General features: G+C 41.7%; 1 protein-coding gene across 1 annotated transcript in view; it reads right to left on the reverse strand.

The window, feature by feature from the left end:
- Positions 1-20509, reverse strand: part of LOC126484844 (uncharacterized) — a 31520-nt gene extending 11011 nt beyond the window's left edge. Inside the window, exon 1 of the mRNA XM_050108440.1 lies at positions 19925-20509. Coding sequence (XP_049964397.1) covers positions 19925-20509 — 585 coding nt within the window. The remainder of the gene's footprint in view (positions 1-19924) is intronic.
- Positions 20510-22159: the final 1650 nt, after the last annotated feature.

Genomic DNA, 22159 nt, shown 5'->3' on the forward strand with positions numbered 1-22159 from the left:
TTGCCCGTGCAACGTGCAGCCGAGAACTGTCATGAAGAAGGCACTGCATGGCAGTTACAATATGTGGGGCTGCATGAAATCAGAGAAAATCTTCCAGCAGGCACTTGGCGGGAAACACTGTTTTCTAGGCATACTTACGCACTCACTGCGTGCTCAGAACTGAGAAGAGTGAAGCGAAGCTGTCAACGGGCATACTAGAGACACTGCCCAACACATCTGTGCAAAGCTGTATCGAATTTTCACTATGACTTTCATTTCGCGACCGATCGTTCCTTATAGCCCTCATAGTTCAACACAGCACAAATAGTTAAAAACTCTTGACAATTCGAGCTACCAAAGAATGCTTAAGACACAGATGCAACTTTTGGTTGTTTAGTCACATCCTTTACTCAGGTAGGTTGGATGTGCCGAACAGGTGAATGATTTTCTTGTGCTCTCTTTACTTCATTGCTTTTTTAGTCACTGCTGTCCTCAGTAGCTCTCTTCAGATATCAGATACCTATCATCATTTCTCAAGTACAACAGCCCTTTGGCTGTACCTTTGCATAGTACTAAATCTTTCTTCATCTCCTTCAGTATTTCAGCATTACAACTGTGAAACATATTGGCCTGTAACATGCGTATTGCGTTATCCAAAGCCACTCTGCACCCAAGAGAAAATTTAAGCTCTATCTTTTGTCATCGGCGGAGCTTCTCTCTCAGCATATCCCAGCTCTTTTCTTTCTGTCCTACAGGGAAATAGTATCTCTGTCACACATCAAACTATCTATGTTTTTCTCATTTCTTTCTATTTCTCTTTTCTTTCTCCGATCTCATCGTAATCACACCCTATTATTTCTACTCTTCCTGTGACCAGTCACCTTCCTCTCCATGTTGATGCCTTCTGCAGTTTCGTGATGCATTTCTTTTAGAAGTGACAACTCACATCCAACAGAAATGTAGTGAGGAAATTGCTTAAAGTTAATAAGACTAACGTTCTTAAATTTATATAAATAAAAACGTAAATGTTCATTTGTTCAAAATCGCATATCTCCGAAAGTTCTTGACCAATTGCTTTGAAATTTTAACACAATTTTGCATTTTAATATAGACCTACTTTTAGGTACCTATTACTTTAATCTCTCTCTTTCTCTTTCTCTCTCTCTCTCTCTCTCCTCTCTCTCTCTCTCTCCCTCGTGTTTGTGTGTGTGTGTGTGTGTGTGTGTGTGTGTGTAATTTTTGAAATTTTTTGTAACAACGTTTTCCTATTACTGAATTTATAAAAAAAAATTATATGTAACATATATTTTAAAAAATAGGCATATAAAAACACATGCGTATTCCAATGCAACATTGTGTCAAAATTTCAAAGCATTTAGTCAAAAATTTTCAGAAATTTGCAGTTTGGAACATTATTACAGTTTCTATACAGGGTGGTTTTTTTCCACCACGTACAGACTCTAGATATTAATCTATGAGAGGATACAGAACAAAAACGGTCTCATGAACACATGTCCGGAAATTTACGGTTTTCATGTTAGAGACCAATTATTCAGTTATACATTGTTACAGAGACTGCAGTCTACTACACGCTGTAGCATGCAGCCACAGTTACAGAATGTACTGAAAATGGTTTCCATGTGCTCAATGCATGCATGTACCTGCCGTGGCATGTTCTGTCTCACACGGTCACATCGGCCAGGCTGCATGCGAACAGTATCAAAGACAGCATGAATACGCTGCTCCATGGGCTCTGAATACATGATACTTTTGAGGTGGTCCCATAACCAGAAATCATATGGGTTGAGATCCGGTGAACGAGCAGGCCATGCTACTGGACTCCCTCGTCGGATCCACCGACCGGGGAAGACACGATTGAGATGAGTCCGCATGTTAACGGCGAAGTGGGCTGGAGCACCATCATGTAGCAGCCGCATAACACTTCAAATCAACAATGACACTTCTTCCAGCATGGGAGGCAGAGTCACCCACAATAAACCGATAGTTCTGGCCTGTTAGGTAACGTGGAAGGAAGACTGGTCCCAAAATGTGGTCGCCAGCTATCCCGGCCCACACATTCTGGCTGCACTGATGCTGATGATTCGGTGCCACTGTACCATGGGGTTTCTGCATACTATCCCACAGATGACTGTTATGAAAGTTGAAGATTCCACTGCACGTAAAGTTGGCCTCATCTGTGAACACGATGGATGACACAAATCCGAGAATCATGGTTGCCTGGTGAATAAACCAGTGGCAGAACTGCTCCCGATGTGGAAAATCTGCTGCTAGTAAGCCCTGCACATGCTGTGAGTGATAAGGGTAGAAACAATTGTCTTGGAGAATGTTCCACACGGTCGAGTGGCTTACCCTGTACTGGCGAGCCAACTGTCTGGTACTGACACGGCAGTTGTCTTCCACAGTGTTATTCAAATTTTCCTCCAAGTCTGGTGTTCGAACATTTTGGGTTGTTGTTGTTGTGGTCTTCAGTCCAGAGATTAGTTTTACGCAGCTCTCCATGCTACTCTATCCTGTGCAAGCTTCTTCATCTCCCAGTTTTTTTTTTTTTGGTCATCAGTCTACTGACTGGTTTGATGCGGCCCGCCACGAATTCCTTTCCTGTGCTAACCTCTTCATCTCAGAGTAGCACTTGCAACCTACGTCCTCAATTATTTGCTTGACGTATTCCAATCTCTGTCTTCCTCTACAGTTTTTGCCCTCTACAGCTCCCTCTAGTACCATGGAAGTCATTCCCTCATGTCTTAGCAGATGTCCTATCATCCTGTCCCTTCTCCTTATCAGTGTTTTCCACATATTCCTTTCCTCTCCGATTCTGCGTAGAACCTCCTCATTCGTTACCTTATCAGTCCACCTAATTTTCAACATTCGTCTATAGCACCACATCTCAAATGCTTCGATTCTCTTCTGTTCCGGTTTTCCCACAGTCCATGTTTCACTACCATACAATGCTGTACTCCAGACGTACATCCTCAGAAATTTCTTCCTCAAATTAAGGCAGGTATTTGATATTAGTAGACTTCTCTTGGCCAGAAATGCCTTTTTTGCCATAGCGAGTCTGCTCTTGATGTCCTCCTTGATCCGTCCGTCATTGGTTATTTTACTGCCTAGGTAACTTCATTGACTTCGTTACCATCAATCCTGATGTTAAGTTTCTCGCTGTTTTAATTTCTACTACTTCTCATTACCTTCGTCTTTCTCCGATTTACACTCAAACCATACTGTGTACTCATTAGACTGTTCATTCCGTTCAGCAGATCATTTAATTCTTCTTCATTTTCACTCAGGATAGCAATGTCATCAGCGAATCGTATCATTGATATCCTTTCACCTTGTATTTTAATTCCACTCCTGAACCTTTCTTTTATTTCCATCATTGCTTCCTCGATCTACAGATTGAACAGTAGGGGCGAAAGGCTACAGCCATGTCTTACACCCTTCTTAATACGAGCACTTCGTTCTTGATCGTCCACTCTTATTATTCCCTCTTGGTTGTTGTACATATTGTATATGATCCGTCTCTCCCTATAGCTTACCCCTACTTTTTTCAGATTCTCGAACAGCTTGCACCATTTTATGTTGTAGAACGCTTTTTCCAGGTCGACAAATCCTATGAAAGTGTCTTGATTTTTCTTTAGCCTTGCTTCCATTACTAGCCGTAACGTCAGAATTGCCTCTCTCGTCCCTTTACTTTTCCTAAAGCCAAACTGATCGTCACCTAGCGCATTCTCAATTTTCTTTTCCATTCTTCTGTATATTATTCTTGTAAGCAGCTTCGATGCATGAGCTGTTAAGCTGATTGTGCGATAATTCTCGCACTTGTCAGCTCTTGCCGTCTTCGGAATTGTGTGGATGATGCTTTTCCGAAAGTCAGATGGTATGTCGCCAGACTCATATATTCTACACACCAACGCGAATAGTCGATTTGTTGCCACTTGCCCCAATAATTTTAGAAATTCTGATGGAATGTTATCTATCCCTTCTGCCTTATTTGACCGTAAGTCCTCCAAAGCTCTTTTAAATTCCGATTCTAATACTGGATCCCCTATCTCTTCTAAGTCGACTCCTGTTTCTTCTTCTATCACATTAGACAAATCTTCACCCTCATAGAGGCTTTCAATGTATTCTTTCCACCTATCTGCTCTCTCCTCTGCATTTAACAGTGGAATTCCCGTTGCACTCTTAATGTTACCACCGTTGCTTTTAATGTCACCAAAGGTTGTTTTGACTTTCCTGTATGCTGAGTCTGTCCTTCCGACAATCATATCTTTTTCGATGTCTTCACATTTTTCCTGCAGCCATTTCGTCTTAGCTTCCCTGCACTTCCTATATATTTCATTCCTCAGTGACTTGTATTTCTGTATTCCTGATTTTCCCGGAACATGTTTGTACTTCCTCCTTTCATCAATCAACTGAAGTATTTCTTCTGTTACCCATGGTTTCTTCGCAGTTACCTTTTTTGTACCTATGTTTTCCTTCTCAACTTCCGTGATGGCCCTTTTTAGAGATGTCCATTCCTCTTCAACTGTACTGCCTACTGCGCCATTCCTTATTGCTGTATCTATAGCGTTAGAGAACTTCAAACGTATCTCGTCATTCCTTAGTACTTCCGTATCCCACTCTTTTGCGTATTGATTCTTCCTGACTAATGTCTTGAACTTCAGCCTACTCTTCATCACTACTATATTGTGATCTGAGTCTATATCTGCACCTGGGTACGCCTTACAATCCAGTATCTGATTTCGGAATCTCTGTCTGACCATGATGTAATCTAATTGAAATCTTCCCGTATCTCCCGGCCTTTTCCAAGTACACCTCCTCCTCTTGTGATTCTTGAACAGGGTATTCGCTATTACTAGCTGAAACTTGTTACAGAATTCAATTAGTCTTTCTCCTCTTTCATTCCTTGTCCCAAGCCCATATTCTCATGTAACCTTTTCTTCTACTCCTTCCCCTACCACTGCATTCCAGTCGCCCATGACTATTAGATTTTCGTCCCCCTTTACATACTGCATTACCCTTTCAATATCCTCATACACTTTCTCTATCTGTTCATCTTCAGCTTGTGACGTCGGCATGTATACCTGAACTATCGTTGTCGGTGTTGATCTGCTGTCGATTCTGATTAGAACAACCCGGTCACTGAACTGTTCACAGTAACACACCCTCTGCCCTACCTTCCTATTCATAACGAATCCTACACCTGTTATACCATTTTCTGCTGCTGTTGATATTACCCGATACGCATCTGACCAGAAATCCTTTTCTTCCTTCCACTTCATTTCACTGACCCCTATTATATCTAGATTGAGCCTTTGCATTTCCCTTTTCAGATTTTCTAGTTTCCCTACCACGTTCAAGCTTCTGACATTCCACGCCCCGATTCGTATAACGTTATCCTTTCGTTGATTATTCAATCTTTTTCTCATGGTAACCTCCCCCTTGGCAGTCCCCTCCCGGAGATCCGAATGGGGGACTATTCCGGAATCTTTTGCCAATGGATAGATCATCATAACACTTCTTCAATTACAGGCAACATGTCCTGTGGATACACATTACGTGTCTTTAATGCAGTGGTTTCCATTGCCTTCTGCATCCTCATGTCGTTGATCATTGCTGATTCTTCCGCCTTTAGGGGCAATTTCCCACCCCTAGGACAAGAGAGTGCCCTGAACCTCTATCCGCTCCTCCGCCCTCTTTGACAAGGCCGTTGGCAGAATTAAGCTGACTTCTTATGCCGGAAGTCTTCGGCCGCCAATGCTGATTATTTATCAAAATTTAGGCAGTGGCGGGGATCGAACCCGGGACCGAAGACGTTTTGATTATGAATCAAAGACGATTTTTACCTTCCATGCTGCCCTCCAATACTAAACTGGTGATCCCTTGATGCCTCAGAATGTGCCCTACCAACCGATCCCTTCTTCTAGTCAAGTTGTGCCACAAATTTCTCTTCTCACCAATTCTATTCAGTACCTCCTCATTAGTTATGTGATCTACCCACCTATTCTTCAGCATTCTTCTGTAGCACCACATTTTGAAAGCTTCTATTCTCTTCTTGTCTAAAATATTTTTCCTCCACGTTTCACTTCCATACATGGCTACACTCCGTACAAATACTTTCAGAAACGACTTCTTGGCACTTAAATCTATATTCGATGTTAACAAATTTCTCTTCTTCAGAAACCCTTTCCTTGCCATTGCCAGTCTGCATTTGATATCCTGTCTACTTCGACCATCATCAGTTATTTTGCACCCCAATTAGCAAAACTTCTTTACTACTTTAAGTGTCTCATTTCCTAATCTAATTCCCTCAGCATCACCCGACTTAATTCGTCTAAATTCCATTATCTTCGTTTCACTTCTGTTGATGTTCATCTTATATCCTCCTTTCAAGACACTGTCCATTCCGTTCAACTGCTCTTCCAAGTCCTTTGTTGTCTCTGACAGAATCACAATGTCATCGGCGAACCTCAAAGTTTTTATTTCTGCTCCATGGATTTTAATTCCTACTCCGAATTTTTCTTTTGTTTCCTTTACTGCTCGCTCAATATACAGATTGAATAACATACATTTTGGGTATGCCCTTCATAATTTTCTGTTCCTGAAATGACCCTGTCACAGACAAATGGCGAAACACTGTTGCAAACATTGAATGCTGTGGAAGTCGTCGTAGGGGATAGGTCTCCTGATACAACCTTCCTGCCCGCTGCCTGTAGGAATTTGCTTTTCCGTAACTAACACCATGTCGGCAAGCTCTCGATTCGAATATGAAACCATTGTGTACAGCGCTGTATCACATCCACTACAAGGTGAGTTAGGAAAAGAAGTGAATCGGACACAACATTACCTATTACTGTGGCAGGAGAGGGCGCTAGGCCATGAAGAAAAAAATGCATACTGTAACAGTGGCTGCATGGTACAGCACGTATTAGACTGCAGTCTCTGTAACAAAGTATGATTGAATAAATGGTCTCTACTGTGGAAACCATGCGTTTCTGGACATAATTTCATTAGACCTTTTTTGTTCCGTATCCTCTCATCGATCAATACCTAGAGTCTGTACACAGTGGAAAATATCACTCTGTATACGTAAAAACGTAGATGTTCGTTTCTTCAAAATAGCAAATCTCCAAAAGTTCTTCATGCATTACTGTGAAATTTTAACGCAACATTGCATTCAAATACTCACATGTTTTTATACAGGGTGGTCCATTGATCGTGACCGGGTCAAATATCTCACAAAATAAGCGTCAAGCGAAAAAACTACAAAGAACGGAACTTGTCTAGCTTGAAGGGGGAAACCAGATGGCGCTATGGTTGGCCCGCTAGATAGCGCTGCCATAGGTAAAACGGATATCAACTGCATTTTTTAAATAGGAACCCCCATTTTTTATTACATATTCGTGTAGTACATAAAGAAATATGAATGTTTTAGTTGGACCACTTTTTTCGCTTTGTGGTAGATGGCGCTGTAATAGTCACAAATATATGGCTCACAATTTTAGACGAACAGTTGCTAACAGGTAGGTTTTTTAAATTAAAATACAGAACGTAGGTACGTTTGAACGTTTTATTTCAGTTGTTCCAATATGATACATGTACATTTGTTAACTTATCATTTCTGAGAACTCATGCTGTTACAGCGTGATTACCTGTAAATACCACATTACTGCAATAATGCTCAAAATGATGTCCGTCAACCTCAATGCATTTGGCAATAAGTGTAACGACATTCCTCTCAACAGCGAGTAGTTCGCCTTCCGTAATGTTCGCACATGCATTGACAATGTACTGACGCATGTCAGGCGTTGTCGGTGGATGATGATAGCAAATATTCTTCAACTTTCCCAACAGAAAGAAATCCGGGGACGTCAGATCCGGTGAACGTGCGGGCCATGGTATGGTGCTTCGATGACCAATCGACCTGTCATGAAATATGGTATTCAATACCGCTTCAATCGCACGCGAGCTATGTGCCCCATCATCTTGGAAGTACATCGCCATTCTGTCACGCTGTGAAACATCTTGTAGTAACATTGGTAGCACATTACGTAGGAAATCAGCATACATTGCACCATTTAGATTGCCATCAACAAAATGGGTGCCAATTATCCTTCCTCCCATAATGCCGCACCATACATTAACCCGCCAAGGTCGCTGATGTTCCACTTGTCGCAGCCATCGTGGATTTTCCGATGCCCAATAGTGCATATTATGCCGGTTTACGTTACCACTGTTGGTGAATGACGCTTCGTCGCTAAATAGAACGCGCGCAAAAAATCTGTCATCGTCCCGTAATTTCCCTTGTGCCCAGTGGCAGAACTGTACACGACGTTCAAAGTCGTCGCCATGCAATTCCTGGTGCATAGAACTATGGTACGGGTGCAATCGATATTGATGTAGCATTCTCAACACCGACGTTTTTGAGATTCCCGATTCTCGCGCTATTTGTCTGCTACTGATGTGCGGATTAGCCGCGACAGCAGCTAAAACACCAACTTGGTATCATCATTTGTTGCAGGTCGTGGTTGACATTTCACATGTGGCTGAACACTTCCTGTTTCCTTAAATAATGTAGCTATCCGACGAACGGTCCGGACGCTTGGATGATGTCCAGGATACCGAGCAACATACATAGCACACGCCCGTTGGGCATTTTGATCACAATAGCCATACATCAACACGATATCAACCTTTTCCCTAATTGGTTAACGGTCCATTTTAACACGGGTACCGGTAATGTATCACGAAGCAAATACCGTCCGCACTGGCGGAATGTTATGTGATACCACGTACTTATACGTTTGTGACTATTACAGCGCCATCTGTCACAAAGCGAAAAAAGTGGTCCAACTAAAACATTCATATTTCTTTACGTACTACACGAATATGTAACAAAAGATGGGAGTTCCTATTTAAAAAAAGTGCCATCTGGTTCCCCCTTCAAGCTAGACAAGTTTCGGGCTTTGTAGTTTTTTCGCTTGACGCTATTTCGGGAGGTATTTGGCCCGGTCACGATCAATGGACCACCCTGTATACCTACTGGAACACCATGTGACATGTACGTAATATATATTTAATGAAAGGGGAACATTACAAAAATATAAATTTTAGTTTGTTCAAAATTGTTACATCTGAAAGTTCTTGACCGATTGCTTCGAAATTTTGACACAACATAGAATTCTATCACAGGCATCTTTTTAGGTGTCTAATTATTTAATAAATGATTTATAATGTATTTATATGTAACTTTTACATATATTTAAAACTAAGTTAATAGAAACACGGACATTTACCAGTGGAACGTTGTGTCAAATTTTCGAAGCAATCGGTCAAAAATTTTCCGAGAATTGAGATTAGGAACATTCACATTTTCTATATAAGTACAATCGTAGATATTCGTTTCTTCAGAATCTCAAATCTCTGGAAGTTCTTCAAGGATTGTTATATTTCATTCTAATACCCTATCTGGTATACATGTAATAAAAGTGGAAGCGTTATAAAAATTTAAATGCTGTTTTGTTCAAAATCATTAATTTCCAATAGTTCTTGACCGATTGCTTTGAAATTTTGACACAACGTTTGATTCGTGCAAACAAGAAGATCTATTTATGTCTCGTTGGTTTATGATTAGAATACTACTACACAATCTGATTTTAAAATGACAAGAAACAATGCTCTTGGTCAGAAAGACGGGTAAGAGGTGATGGGCAGAGGATGGGAGGCAATGTGCGTAGAAAACAGGAAAGTGGAGATGGACAGAGATATGTGGCAGGAGGAGATGAAGACAGAGGAAGGGAGAAGAAGACAGAGGTAGAATGGGGGGAGGAGATGACGGACTGAGAGAGGGAGAGAGAGAGAGCAGGAGGAGGTGGAGAGAGAGAAGGGGGGAGGAGAAGATGAACAGAGAAAGGAGAAGGTAGTGATGGACACAGAGAGGGATAAGGAGGAGCAGATGTACATAAAAAGGGGAAGAAAAGCAGATTAGGACGTGTATCCGGTTGTGATACATACTAGAAATTTGTGCTTTCTCATTTCTTTTTTTTCCATTTAAGCAGCCTAGGCGACAGCAAAGCATGACTGCATACAGCTAGTCCCACACATTCTTTACTATACATATTGTCATTTATTATTATTACTACTACACACATCAAAAAATGTTTTGCATCACCCTGGTTCCCACAACTCCTGAAGATAGATGTTGACTGTGGATACTATATCACAGACACAGTCCCTTTGACTGTTTGGAGATGTCACTAAATTTGCCCAAAGGTGTAAACAACCTTGCATGAGCAACACCTATTAGTTGGAGGGGGTCCGACAGCTGATCAGTTCTAGTCATTCCACCAGGAAGGAGGCACACAGCTTGTGTTGTCTTTAGTTCAACCATGCCTAGATGGTCAATACCACAGTTCGACCATGTCCGCATTGTTACTTTGTGCCAGGAAGGGCTCTCAACAAGGGGAGTGTCCAGGTGTCTCGGAGTGAAGCAAAACAATGTTGTTTGGACATGGACGAGACACAGAGAGACAGGAACTGTTGATGACATGCCTAACTCGGGCCACCCAAGGGCTGATTATGGCTCAGAGGAACCCTAACAGCAACGCCACCATATGCTTTTTGTTCAGCCACAGGATGTCTTGTTATGGCTCAAACTGTGCGCAATAGGCTGCACTATGCACAACTTCACTCCCGTTGTCCATGGCGAGGTCCATCTTTGCAACCACGACACCATGCAGTGCAGTAGAGATGGGCCCAACAATATGCTGAAGGACCGCTGAAGATTGGCATCACGTTCTCTTCACTGATGAGCATCACCCATGCCTTCAACCAGAAAATCGTTGGAGACGTGTTTGGAGGCAACCCGGTCAGGCTGAATGCCTTAGACACACCTTCCAGTGAGTGCAACACGCTGGAGGTTCCCTGCTGTTTTGGAGTTGCATTATGGGGGGCCAACATACACCGCTGGTGGTCATTGAAGGTGCCGTAATAGCTGTACGATACGTGAATGCCATCCTCTGACCGATAGTGCAACCATACCGGCAGCATATTGGCGAGGCATTGGTCTTCATGGACGACAGTTCGCGCCCCCATAGTGCTCTTTTTGTGAATGAGTTCCTTCAGGAACTTCACTGCTCAATTGGAGTGGCCAGCATGTACTCCAGACATGAACCCTGTCGGACATGCCTGGGATAGATTGTAAAGGGCTGTTTAAGGACGAAATGACCCACCAATCACTCTGAGGGATCTACGCCGAATCGCCATTGAGGAGTGAGACAATCTAGACCAACAGTGCCTTGATGAAGTTGTGGATAGTATGCCTCGACAAATTCAGGCATTCATCAACGCAGGAGGATGTGCTACTGGGTACTAGAGGTACTGTTGTGTAAAGCAATCTGGACCGCCTCCTCTGAAGGTCTCAGTATGTGATGGTATAACATGCAATGTGTTGTTTTCATGAGCAGTAAAAATGGCGGAAATGATGTTTATGTTGATCTCTATTCCAATTTCCTGTACAGGTTCTGGAACTCTCAGAACCTAGGTTATGCAAAACTTTTTTGATATGTGTATTATATGTTGAACATGTAGCATACAATTGTAATGTTGACTCAGTTAGAAAGTCTTTGTATATGTAAGAGAGAGCCTGAAGACCATAATTTTGCCAAGTTAAATACAATGCCTGACAAAAAGTGTGAAACTCCCAAAAGACATGGTCGGATGTCAATGCAACTTCGTACATGTGCACCTCATCAGTGGATATGTAAATATAAGGGGCAAACAATGAAAATGAGACAGATGGATAAAAGTAAGTAAACTGTGTCTTATTTCAGAAGTATTAACTGCTGTGTCATTCAAGCAAGACGCAGCCAGGGCAAAAGTACCACAGACACAAAAATTCAAGCTGGTGCCAGTGCCTTAGAGACTCACCACTTGTGTGAGTTCCACCAGCGCCATGGGTGGCGGTGAGGAAGAAGATATTGACTTCACCTTGGCCAGTTGCCGGGCAAGTACAATCTGCCAACGATCAGATGACAATGGATAGATAGCAGCCTACTCAGGAGAGAGAAGAGCAGCTCTCGCCCACTTGGTTATAGATCATTATCCAGGGCTGGCTTAGACAGGGAATGTTGGAGTGTTGTAGAACTTTCGTTCTACTATCCTTTTACCTGACCCTGGAGCATAGCTGTGTAATAGTGGCAGGGAGAAATAGTCTTAGGGGTATATTGCACCAGGAGCCGTTTCACAAACTCACAAAAGTCTGCCTACCATGACAGCAGTGGCAACTCAGCCTCAACAACAGTAACAATGAGGCCTTTACAATAGCTGGTGAGAAGGGGTTTAAAAAATTAACCATAGCTATTAATACATTTATCCCACTGTGAGATAAGATTATCAACACTTTCATGGAAAAATGTTTGAGGTTGTCTAAGAAACCATGATTGTACCCAGACATTTATATCTTTCTCCGAATCAAATCTGACTGCCAAGAATGTCTTTCTTCAGGACACAGAAATGAAATCGCATGGGATGAGATCAAGATTGTATGGAGTATGTGTAATGGCTTCCCAACAAAACTTCTGCAGCATAGTCAAAACAACCTGCTAACAAGTCATCAAAATGCCAGCCCACATGTTGCCGAGGTTGTTTTGAGTATGCTGTGGAAGCCCTTGTGCATCCTCCATAGTCTTGATCTCTCCCCATGTGATTTTCATATTTTTGTAGCTCTGAAGAAAGACATCCACAGCCATCAATGTATACAACCATGATTATGTAGGCACCCATAAACATTTCTCCATGAAGGCTTGACCGTTTTGTCTCACATTGGATAAATTTATTAACATTTATAGTGATTACTTTCTTCCCCCCATGAACCATAGACCTTGCTGTTGGTGGGGAGGCTTGCATGCCTCAGAGATACAGATAGCCATACCGTAGCTGCAAACACAACAGAGGGGTATCTGTTGAGAGGCCAGACAAACGTGTGGTTCCTGAAGAGGGGCAGCAGCCTTTTCAGAAGTTGCAGGGGCAACAGTCTGGATGATTGACTGATCTGGCCTTGTAACACTAACCAAAACGGCCTTGCTGTGCTGGTACTGCGAACGGCTGAAAGCAAGGGGAAACTACAGCCGTAATTTTTCCCGAAGGCATGCAGCATTACTGTATGGATAAATGATGATGACGTCCTCTTGGGTAAAATATTCCGGAGGTAAAATAGTCCCCCATTCGGATCTCCGGGCAGGGACTACTCAGGAGGAAGTCGTTATCAGAAGAAAGAAAACTGGCGTTCTATGGATCGGAGCATGGAATATCAGATCCCTTAATCGGGCAGGTAGGTTAGAAAATTTAAAAAGGGAAATGGATAGGATAAAGTTGGATATAGTGGGAATTAGTGAAGTTCGGTGGCACGAGGAACAAGACTTTTGGTCAGGTGAATACAGGGTTATAAATACAAAATCAAATAGGGGTAATGCAGAAGTAGGTTTAATAATGAATAAAAAAAATAGGAGTATGGGTAAGCTACTGCAAACAGCATAGTGAACGCATTATTGTGGCCAAGATAGACACGAAGCACATGCCTACTACAGTAGTACAAGTTTATATGCCAACTAGCTCTGCAGATGATGAAGAAACTGATGAACTGTATGATGAGATAAAAGATATTATTCAGGTAGTGAAGGGAGACGAAAATTTAATAGTCATGGGTGACTGGAATTCGAGAGTAGGAAAAGGCAGAGAAGGAAACATAGTAGATGAATATGGATTGGGGCTAAAAATCGAAATAGGAAGCCGCCTGGTAGAATTTTGCGCAGAGCATAACTTAATCATAGCTAACACTTGGTTCAAGAATCATAAAAGAAGGTTGTATACATGGAAGAACCCTGGACATACTAAAAGGTATCAGATAGATTATATAATGGTAAGACAGAGATTTATGAACCAGATTTTAAATTGTAAGACATTTCCAGGGGCAGATGTGGACTCTGACCACAATCTATTGGTTATGAACAGTAGATTAAAACTGAAGAAACTGCAAAAAGGTGGGAATTTAAGGAGATGGGACGTGGGTAAACTGAAAGATCCAGAGGTTGTACAGAGTTTCAGGGAGAGCATAAGGGAACAATTGACACGAATGGGGGAAAGAAATACATTAGAAGAAGAATGGGTAGCTTTGAGGGACGAAGCAGTGAAGGCAGCAGAGGATCAAGTAGGTAAAAAGCCGAGGGCTAGTAGAAATCCTTGGGTGGCAGAAGAAATATTGAATTTAATTGACGAAAAGAGAAAATATAAAAATGCAGTAAATGAAGCAGGCAAGAAGGAATACAAACGTCTAAAAAATGAGATCGACAGGAAGTGCAAAATGGCTAAGCAGGTATGGCTAGAGGACAAATGTAAGGATGTAGAGGCTTATCTCACTAGGGGTAAGATAGATACTGCCTACAGGAAAATTAAAGAGACCTTTGGAGAAAAGACAACCACTTGCATGAATATCGAGAGCTCAGATGGAAACTCAGTTCTAAGCAAAGAAGGGAAAGCAGAAAGGTGGAAGAAGTATATAGAGGTTCTATACAAGGGAGATGTACTTGAGGGCAATGTTATAGAAATGGAAGAGGATGTAGATGAAGATGAAATGGAAGATATGATACCGCGTGAAGAGTTTGATAGAGCACTGAAAGACCTAAGTCGAAACAAGGCAGGTGTAGACAACATTCCATTAGAACTACTGACAGCCTTGGGAGAGCCAGTCCAGACAAAACTCTACCATCTGGTAAGCAAAGTGTATGAGACGGGCGAAATACCCTCAGACTTCAAGAAGAATATAATAATTCCAATCCCAAAGAAAGCAGGCGTTGACAGATGTGAAAATTACCGAACTATCAGTTTAATAAGTCCTGGCTGTAAAATACTAACGCGAATTCTTTACAGACAATTGGAAAAACTGGTAGACGCTGACCTTGGGGAAAATCAGTTTGGATTCCATAGAAATGTGGGAACACTTGAGGCAATACTGACCCTACGACTTATTGTAGAAGCTAGATTAAGAAAAGGCAAACCTACATTTCTAGCATTTGTAGACTTAGAGAAAGCTTTTGACAATGTTGACTGGAAAACTCTCTTTCAAATTCTGAAGGCGGCAGGGGTAAAATACAGGGAGTGAAAGGTTAGTTACAATTTGTACAGAAACCAGATGGCAGTTATAAGAGTCAATGGACATGAAAGGGAAGCAGTGGTTGGGAAGGGAATGAGACAGGGTTGTAGCCTCTCCCTGATGTTGTTCAATCTGTATATTGAGCAAGCAGTAAAGGAAACGAAAGAAAAATTCGGAGTAGGTATTAAAATCCATGGAGAAGAAATAAAAACATTAAGGTTCACCGACGACATTATAATTCTGTCAGAGACAGCAAAGGACTTGGAAGAGCAATTGAACGGAATGGACAGTGTCTTGAAAGGAGGATATAAGATGAACATCAACAAAAGCAAAAAGAGGATAATGGAATGTAGTCAAATTACGTCGGGCGATGCTGAGGGAATTAGATTAGGAACTGAGACACTTAAAGTAGTAAAGGAGTTTTGCTATTTGGGGAGCAAAATAACTGATGATGGTCAAAGTAGAGAGGATATCAAATGTAGACTGGCAATGGCAAGAAAAGCGTTTCTGAGGAAGAGAAATTTGTTAACATCGAGTATAGATTTAAGTGTCAGGAAGGCGTTTCTGAAAGTATTTGTATGGAGTGTAGCCATCTATGGAAGTGAAACATGGACGATAACTAGTTTGGACAAAAAGAGAATAGAAGCTTTCAAAATGTGGCGCTACAGAAGAATGCTGAAGATTAGATGGGTAGATCACATAACTAATGAGGAGGTACTGAATAGGATTGGGGAGAAGAGGAGTTTATGACACAACTTGACTAGAAGAAGGGATCGGTTGGTAGGACATGTTCTGACACATCAAGGGATCACCAATTTAGTATTGGAGGGCAGCGTGAAGGGTAAAAATCGTAGAGGGAGACCAAGAGATGAATACACTAAGTAGATTCAGAGGGATGTAGGCTGCAGTAGGTACTGGGAGATGAAGAAGCTTGTACTGAACAGAGTAGTGTGGAGAGCTGCATCAAACCAGTCTCAGGACTGAAGACCACAAAACAACAACAAATACAACAGTGATTACTTTCAAAATAATAAACAGTTTACTTCCTTTGTTCTATCTGTTTTGTTTTCATTTGACTGCTCTTTATAATATTAGAGTAGTGATTCTCTATGACAGTTGGAATATACACCAGAGTGCATTAGTGTTCATATTCAATTATGGCACATGTATCTATGAACTACTTGGATGATGAAACTTCCTGGCAGATTAAAACTGTGTGCCAGACAGAGACTTGAACTCGGGACCTTTGCCTTTCACGGGCAAGTGCTCTACCAACTTGGTAGAGCACTTGCCCACGAAAGGCAAAAGTCCCGAGTTTGAGTCTTGGTCCGGCACACAGTTTTAATCTGCCAGGAAGCTTCATATCAGCACTCACTCCGCTGCAGAGTGAAAATCTCGTTCTGGATGCTTGGATGATGTTGAGGTACTATTAAAGCCAGTAAGATCCCCAGATCTGTCCCCAACATGGCGTGTGAGATCAGGTCAGATGGCAGCTCTGTCCTAGTGCCAGTATGTAGGACATTGAGGACTAATTACAATAGTTGTGGGCCAGCTTGCCTCAAGACAGGATACAACTGCTTTGCAACCCCTGTCCCAACCAAATTCAGTGTTTGCATCCAGGTCAGAGGGGGTGTAACGTCATGCTAATAAGTGGCTTCATACTGTCAAGTTCTTTGTAAATTTGATTCAATTTTGTAATCATCGAAATAATGTCACATACCGTCTCAACCCATGAACTTTCATTTAATTTCCTTTCCAACTCTGCTTCTAGACATTCCACATTTTTGTCAGGCAGTGTAATAAAGACTTTTGTTACTCTTCATATTGTCTGTTCACCTGTCTGTATGTCCCACCTATTTCTATTTCAGTTTCATTACAGCAATTATGTTAACCATTCAGGTCTTTTTCATAACCAACAATCTATAGGAATGAATATTAACACTGAGGTGTGCTACAGTTTCTAAGTGCTGTTCTAGTAATATTTTCACACTATACCCCATCATCTACAAGGACTTCTGGTTTACATAAAGCTGATTACATATTGGTATCCTGAGCCTTATATTGTCCTGGCAGACAGCTCTCTGCATGAACTACACAGCCATATATGAACCTCGAGAACTTACAAGATACTTTAGTAAATAATAATAAAAGCATGTTTCTTCTGTACAACTTATTTTTAAAAAAATTGTAAAGACAAACATCTGCCTTGCTGAGATTGGAAGCTTTCCTTGAAATTTTTCTCATGTTTGTGGATTAAATTTGAGTTCCGCCTTCTGCCACACACAACCTACTGGTACGGCATTTATTTTAGTTTTTAAACAAACATATTTTGACAACTATGTGTCAGCTCCTATAGATCTCAATTAATTTCTGTAAAATATTACAAAAATTATTGTTGTTTTTCTATTTTATGCCTAAAAACTAAGACATGTGCATTTTACTTATTTTCTTTCGATTGCTCAGCTGAAACTATATTACCGGTACTTGTGAAAAGTGAATTTCTTCAGATTGACTTATGTTATGCATTTTTAGTTTAAAAGCATGTCATTTGTAAAGTTGTCATAAAGAATTTGCTTATTTCTGAAAATACTTTTTCATCAGTAGTAGATGTATGTCCTATACTGACATATTTCATCCAGTTTTGCATCTTTGGTGTGTTTTATTTTTCTATTGCAATTGTATACACTGTTTTCCATACCATTTTATACTTCATTCTCATCTATTTTCACACAATTTTTGCACAGAAATGAGATCTGAGACGTATGTGTTCCACCAGTGCAGTAGTGCTCTGTCTTACTGAAACCAGAACCGGCTGCAAATCTTTTCTCTGGAAACAGCTTTTGGGAGTCTCTCTTCTGCCTGACTATGGCACGATATTCGGTTTCCAAGTTCCCCAAATTCTAGCACTGCAATGGTTTACTTTTACATTTAAACATATGTAGCCATTTCATGATCATCATGGCTGGGTCTGTCGGGAACACAAGCCTCTCCATTGTGTCCTGTCTTTCCACCATTCCCCCTCTTCCACCTTCGTCCAGTTCTCTCTCTTCTCATCACACATTCCTTCACTCCCTTCACCCATCTATCTCTTGGTCTTCCCCTGGGGCTCTTCCCCTCCAGTTGCAGATCAAACATCCTCTTTGGAATTCTTCCCTCATCCATTCTCTTCATGTGTCCATACCACTGCAGTCTTGATTTTTCTATCCTGTCCTGTACTGGTTCCTCCTTTAGTCTTTCCCTCACATACACATTTCACAATCTGTCTTGTCTTGTTACACTCTACCTGCTCCTCTGGAACTTCATTTCACTAGCTTGTATTCTACTTTTGTCGCTTTTGTGCATTACCCATGTCTCACTTCCGTATGCCAATATGGGGAAAAAGTAGGTTCGGTATATAATTCCCTTGGATTTCTGTGGCACCTCCTTGCTCCAAATAAGCCCCCTAATGCATTTGAAGAACTGCCCTGCTTTTCTGCACCTTTCATTTATTTCCATTGCGTTTCCCCCCCTTACTTTCAATCATGCTTCCCAGGTACTTGAAGTTCTCTACCACTTGTAGTTTTTCCCCTCCAAAGTTATATCCACATTTGGCCTATTCTTCTTCCTTGTTGTGACAATTATTTCACTTTTCTTTGCAGAGAAATGCATTCCATATTGTGCTGCCGTTGCCTCCCATACATCTAACTGCTCTTGCACCTCCTTCTCGCAATTTCCCCATAACATCAGGTCATCGGCAAAAAGCACTGCTTTCATTTTATGATCTCCAATTGCATCTGATACTTGCTGTAGGATTTCATCCATAACAATAATAAACAATAAAGGCGAAAGTGCACTTCCCTGTAGCAGCCCATTTTCCAGCTTGAACGATGCAGTACGTTCCCTCACCACTTTCACACAACTCTCACTTCCCTCATACATTTTTCTGACTTTTCGTGTTATCTCTTCATCTATCCCTTTTGCATTCAGCACATCCCAGAGCTTGTCCCTATAGATACTGTCATACGCCTTCTCAATATCTAAAAAGGCCATGATTAAGTCCTTCCCGTACTCATAGTGCCTTTCCTGCAGTTGCCTTACCGCAAATATGAGGTCCGTTGTTGATCTTCCCGGTCTGAAACCATACTGCTCCTCTTGCAGTCTACTTTCAATACTGCTTCTTATTCTCTTCTCCAGGATCATTTCATAGATTTTTCCACAGTGGCATAGCAGGGTGATTCCTCTGTAGTTCTCACATCTCCTTTAATCCCCTTTCTTGAAGATCGGGACTATAATTCCTTTCTTCCAATCCTCAGGAATTCTGTTCTCCTTCCACACCAGCCTCAGCACTCTGTACTGCCACTGGGTTCCTACTTCTCCTGCTGCTCGTATCATATCCACTGTTACTTCGTCCCAACCTGGTGCCTTGCCCCCTTTCATCCTCTTTATGGCTTCTTCCACTTCATTCCAAGTTAGATCATCAATTTCCCCACTATTATAATCATCTGCTGCCTTAGGCTCTCCATCGCTGTTAGTTACCCACTTGACAGCATTCAACAGATCTTCAAAGTACTCCTTCCAAATCTTTTTGAGCTCATGCATTTCCTCCACAACTCTTCCATTATTATCCATGATCCTCAGGCACTCACTTCTGTCATTCCTCTTATTTCTTACCATGGTGTAAAGTACTTTTTTGTTCCCTTCACTGTCCTCTTCTAACATTCTTGTCCATTTTTCCATCCACTTCTTCTTCTCCGCCCTTACTATGGTCTGTGCCGCTTTCTTGCTTCCCTTATATTTTACCCTAGCTTCCTCTGTTCGGGTCTGGAACCATTCTCTGAAGGCTTTGTTCTTTCGAAGTACTGCCTCTTTACATATGTTGTTCCACCATGGGGTTTCCTTACTTCTCCTCTTTGTGCTAGTTCTTCCGCACACAGTCTCAGCTGCCTCAACTAGAGCCCTCTTAAAATCTCCCCATTCTTCTTCCACTGTTCTCTGATCTTCCTTTGGCAGCTTCTTCCTGATCAGTGTCTGGTACTGGGTCCTCCGTTCATCCTCTTTCAGCATCCATGTCTTCAACCTTTTCTCCTGTATGTCAGTTGCCCTCCTATCTTTTTTCTCTCTCAGGGTGGCTACCAACAGCCGATGGTCACTGTCTAAGGCCTCAGATGGAATGACCTTAACATCTGTGAGGCTGCTCATCATCTGCCTATCCACTAGTACATAGTCTACTACTGAAGTTTGGGACCAGTCTCCACTGTACCAAGTTATTTTGTGGCTACTTCTCTTCTTGTACCAGGAATTTGTGATCGCCAGCCCATTCCTCTTGCAGAATTCCAGCAACAATTTTCCTTCTCTATTTCGGTTCCCCCAGCCCTCTGGTCCCATTATCTCCTCGAATCCTTTCCTGTCTGTGCCAAGATGTGCATTGAGGTCCCCTATTATAATCTGATTACCTCCATTTAGCTGCTTTTGCATGTCATCTTCAAATTCCTCCTTCTCCTTTTTTGTACACCCCACCTGTGGGGCATATGCTTGGATGATTTCAATGCTTTTTCCTTTCACTCGTACTCTGGCTTTTATCATTCGATCATTGATACCTTCCACCTCCTCCTGCAGACCCTCTCTGACCACTATTGCCACTCCATTTCTTCCCCTCTCATTCCCTATCCAGTACAGTTTACATCCTTTACTTAGTGGTTTTTCACCAACTCCTCTCTACCCAGTCTCAGCAAGTCCCAAGATGTCCAATTTCCTCCTTTCCATCATTTCTACAATTTCTTCTAACTTCCCAGTTAGAGTCCTTACATTTAAGGTGCCCAGTCGTAAACCATCTCGTAATCCTTTTCCATTGCTTGGTCGGTTTCCTTTAAATCCGTTCCGTGATCCGAGGCATGTTCCCTTTTTGAAAGCAGTTGATTTATCCACTCGTCCAAGTCATGGGAGATGGGCAACGGCACAAAGTAGGGGACTGCCTATTGGGCGATGTACAGCGGGGACTTTGTGTGCCCCAGGACTGCTACGGTAGCTGGGAAGGCCCTATGGGAACCCTGAAACGTGACGGCTAACGGGGCTCTGGTGAAGCTGCGATAGGCCTAGCAAGCCAGTAGTGGATAAATCAATGGCTTTCAAAAATGTAGCCATTTCACAGAACACTAAACATGAAAGAAAATTGTTATTTTCCATCATCTCCAGTCCCAGAATGATTTCACAGAACACTACACATTGTTGTTTACCACCATCATTGTAGTTATTGATTCCTGCATGGAGTATATAAAAAATTTAAAAAAAACACATACATTGTAGTTCACTACACAGCACCAGTGGTGCATCGAACAGACCCCTTTTAATTTTATTGGAGGAAAACAACATTAAAAATGGGATTTTCCATTAAAACTTATGAAATAAAATAATTACCTGTCCTACCTTTGCAGCACAGAGGTGGTGGAGGTGGTGGTGGTGGTGGTGGTGGTGGTGAGGGGGGGGGGTGTTAATTTGAGTCTCTGGACAGAATTTTGAAACATATGATTCAGAGAAAACATATGTACTTTGTGCTGTGCTGTAAAATAAAAAATGAGGATTCCCATCGAAGATTTAAAAGTTGCCTCCTTCACACACACACACACACACACACACACACACACACACACAAACAGGTTGTTGGGGGTTGCAGGGCTCAAGGTTAATATTATTGGATGTCCCCCCCTCCCCCCAGAGATGAACAGATTTTAATTATAAATTATTTGGATCTGATGTGTAGTTTTTGAGATATTTCAGTGTCTTCAGATAAACTGAACACCCTGTGTATATATAGGGTGAGTCTCCTAAAACTTGCACCACAAATATTGCAGGAATGGAAAATGCTATTGGTATGTGGGTTTTCACAAAATGGATTGGTAGTTAGGGGTTCGTATTGTTAATAATTCTAAGAAAGTGTATTTTTTGTGCAAACATACACTTTTTAAATGGACCAATACCTATTGGCACTAACAGAATAAAAGTAGAGTAAATTAAAATGTCAGTGGTGTCTACTACAGG

This window comes from Schistocerca serialis, chromosome 6, assembly GCF_023864345.2.
Source record: "Schistocerca serialis cubense isolate TAMUIC-IGC-003099 chromosome 6, iqSchSeri2.2, whole genome shotgun sequence".
NCBI lineage: Eukaryota > Metazoa > Arthropoda > Insecta > Orthoptera > Acrididae > Schistocerca > Schistocerca serialis.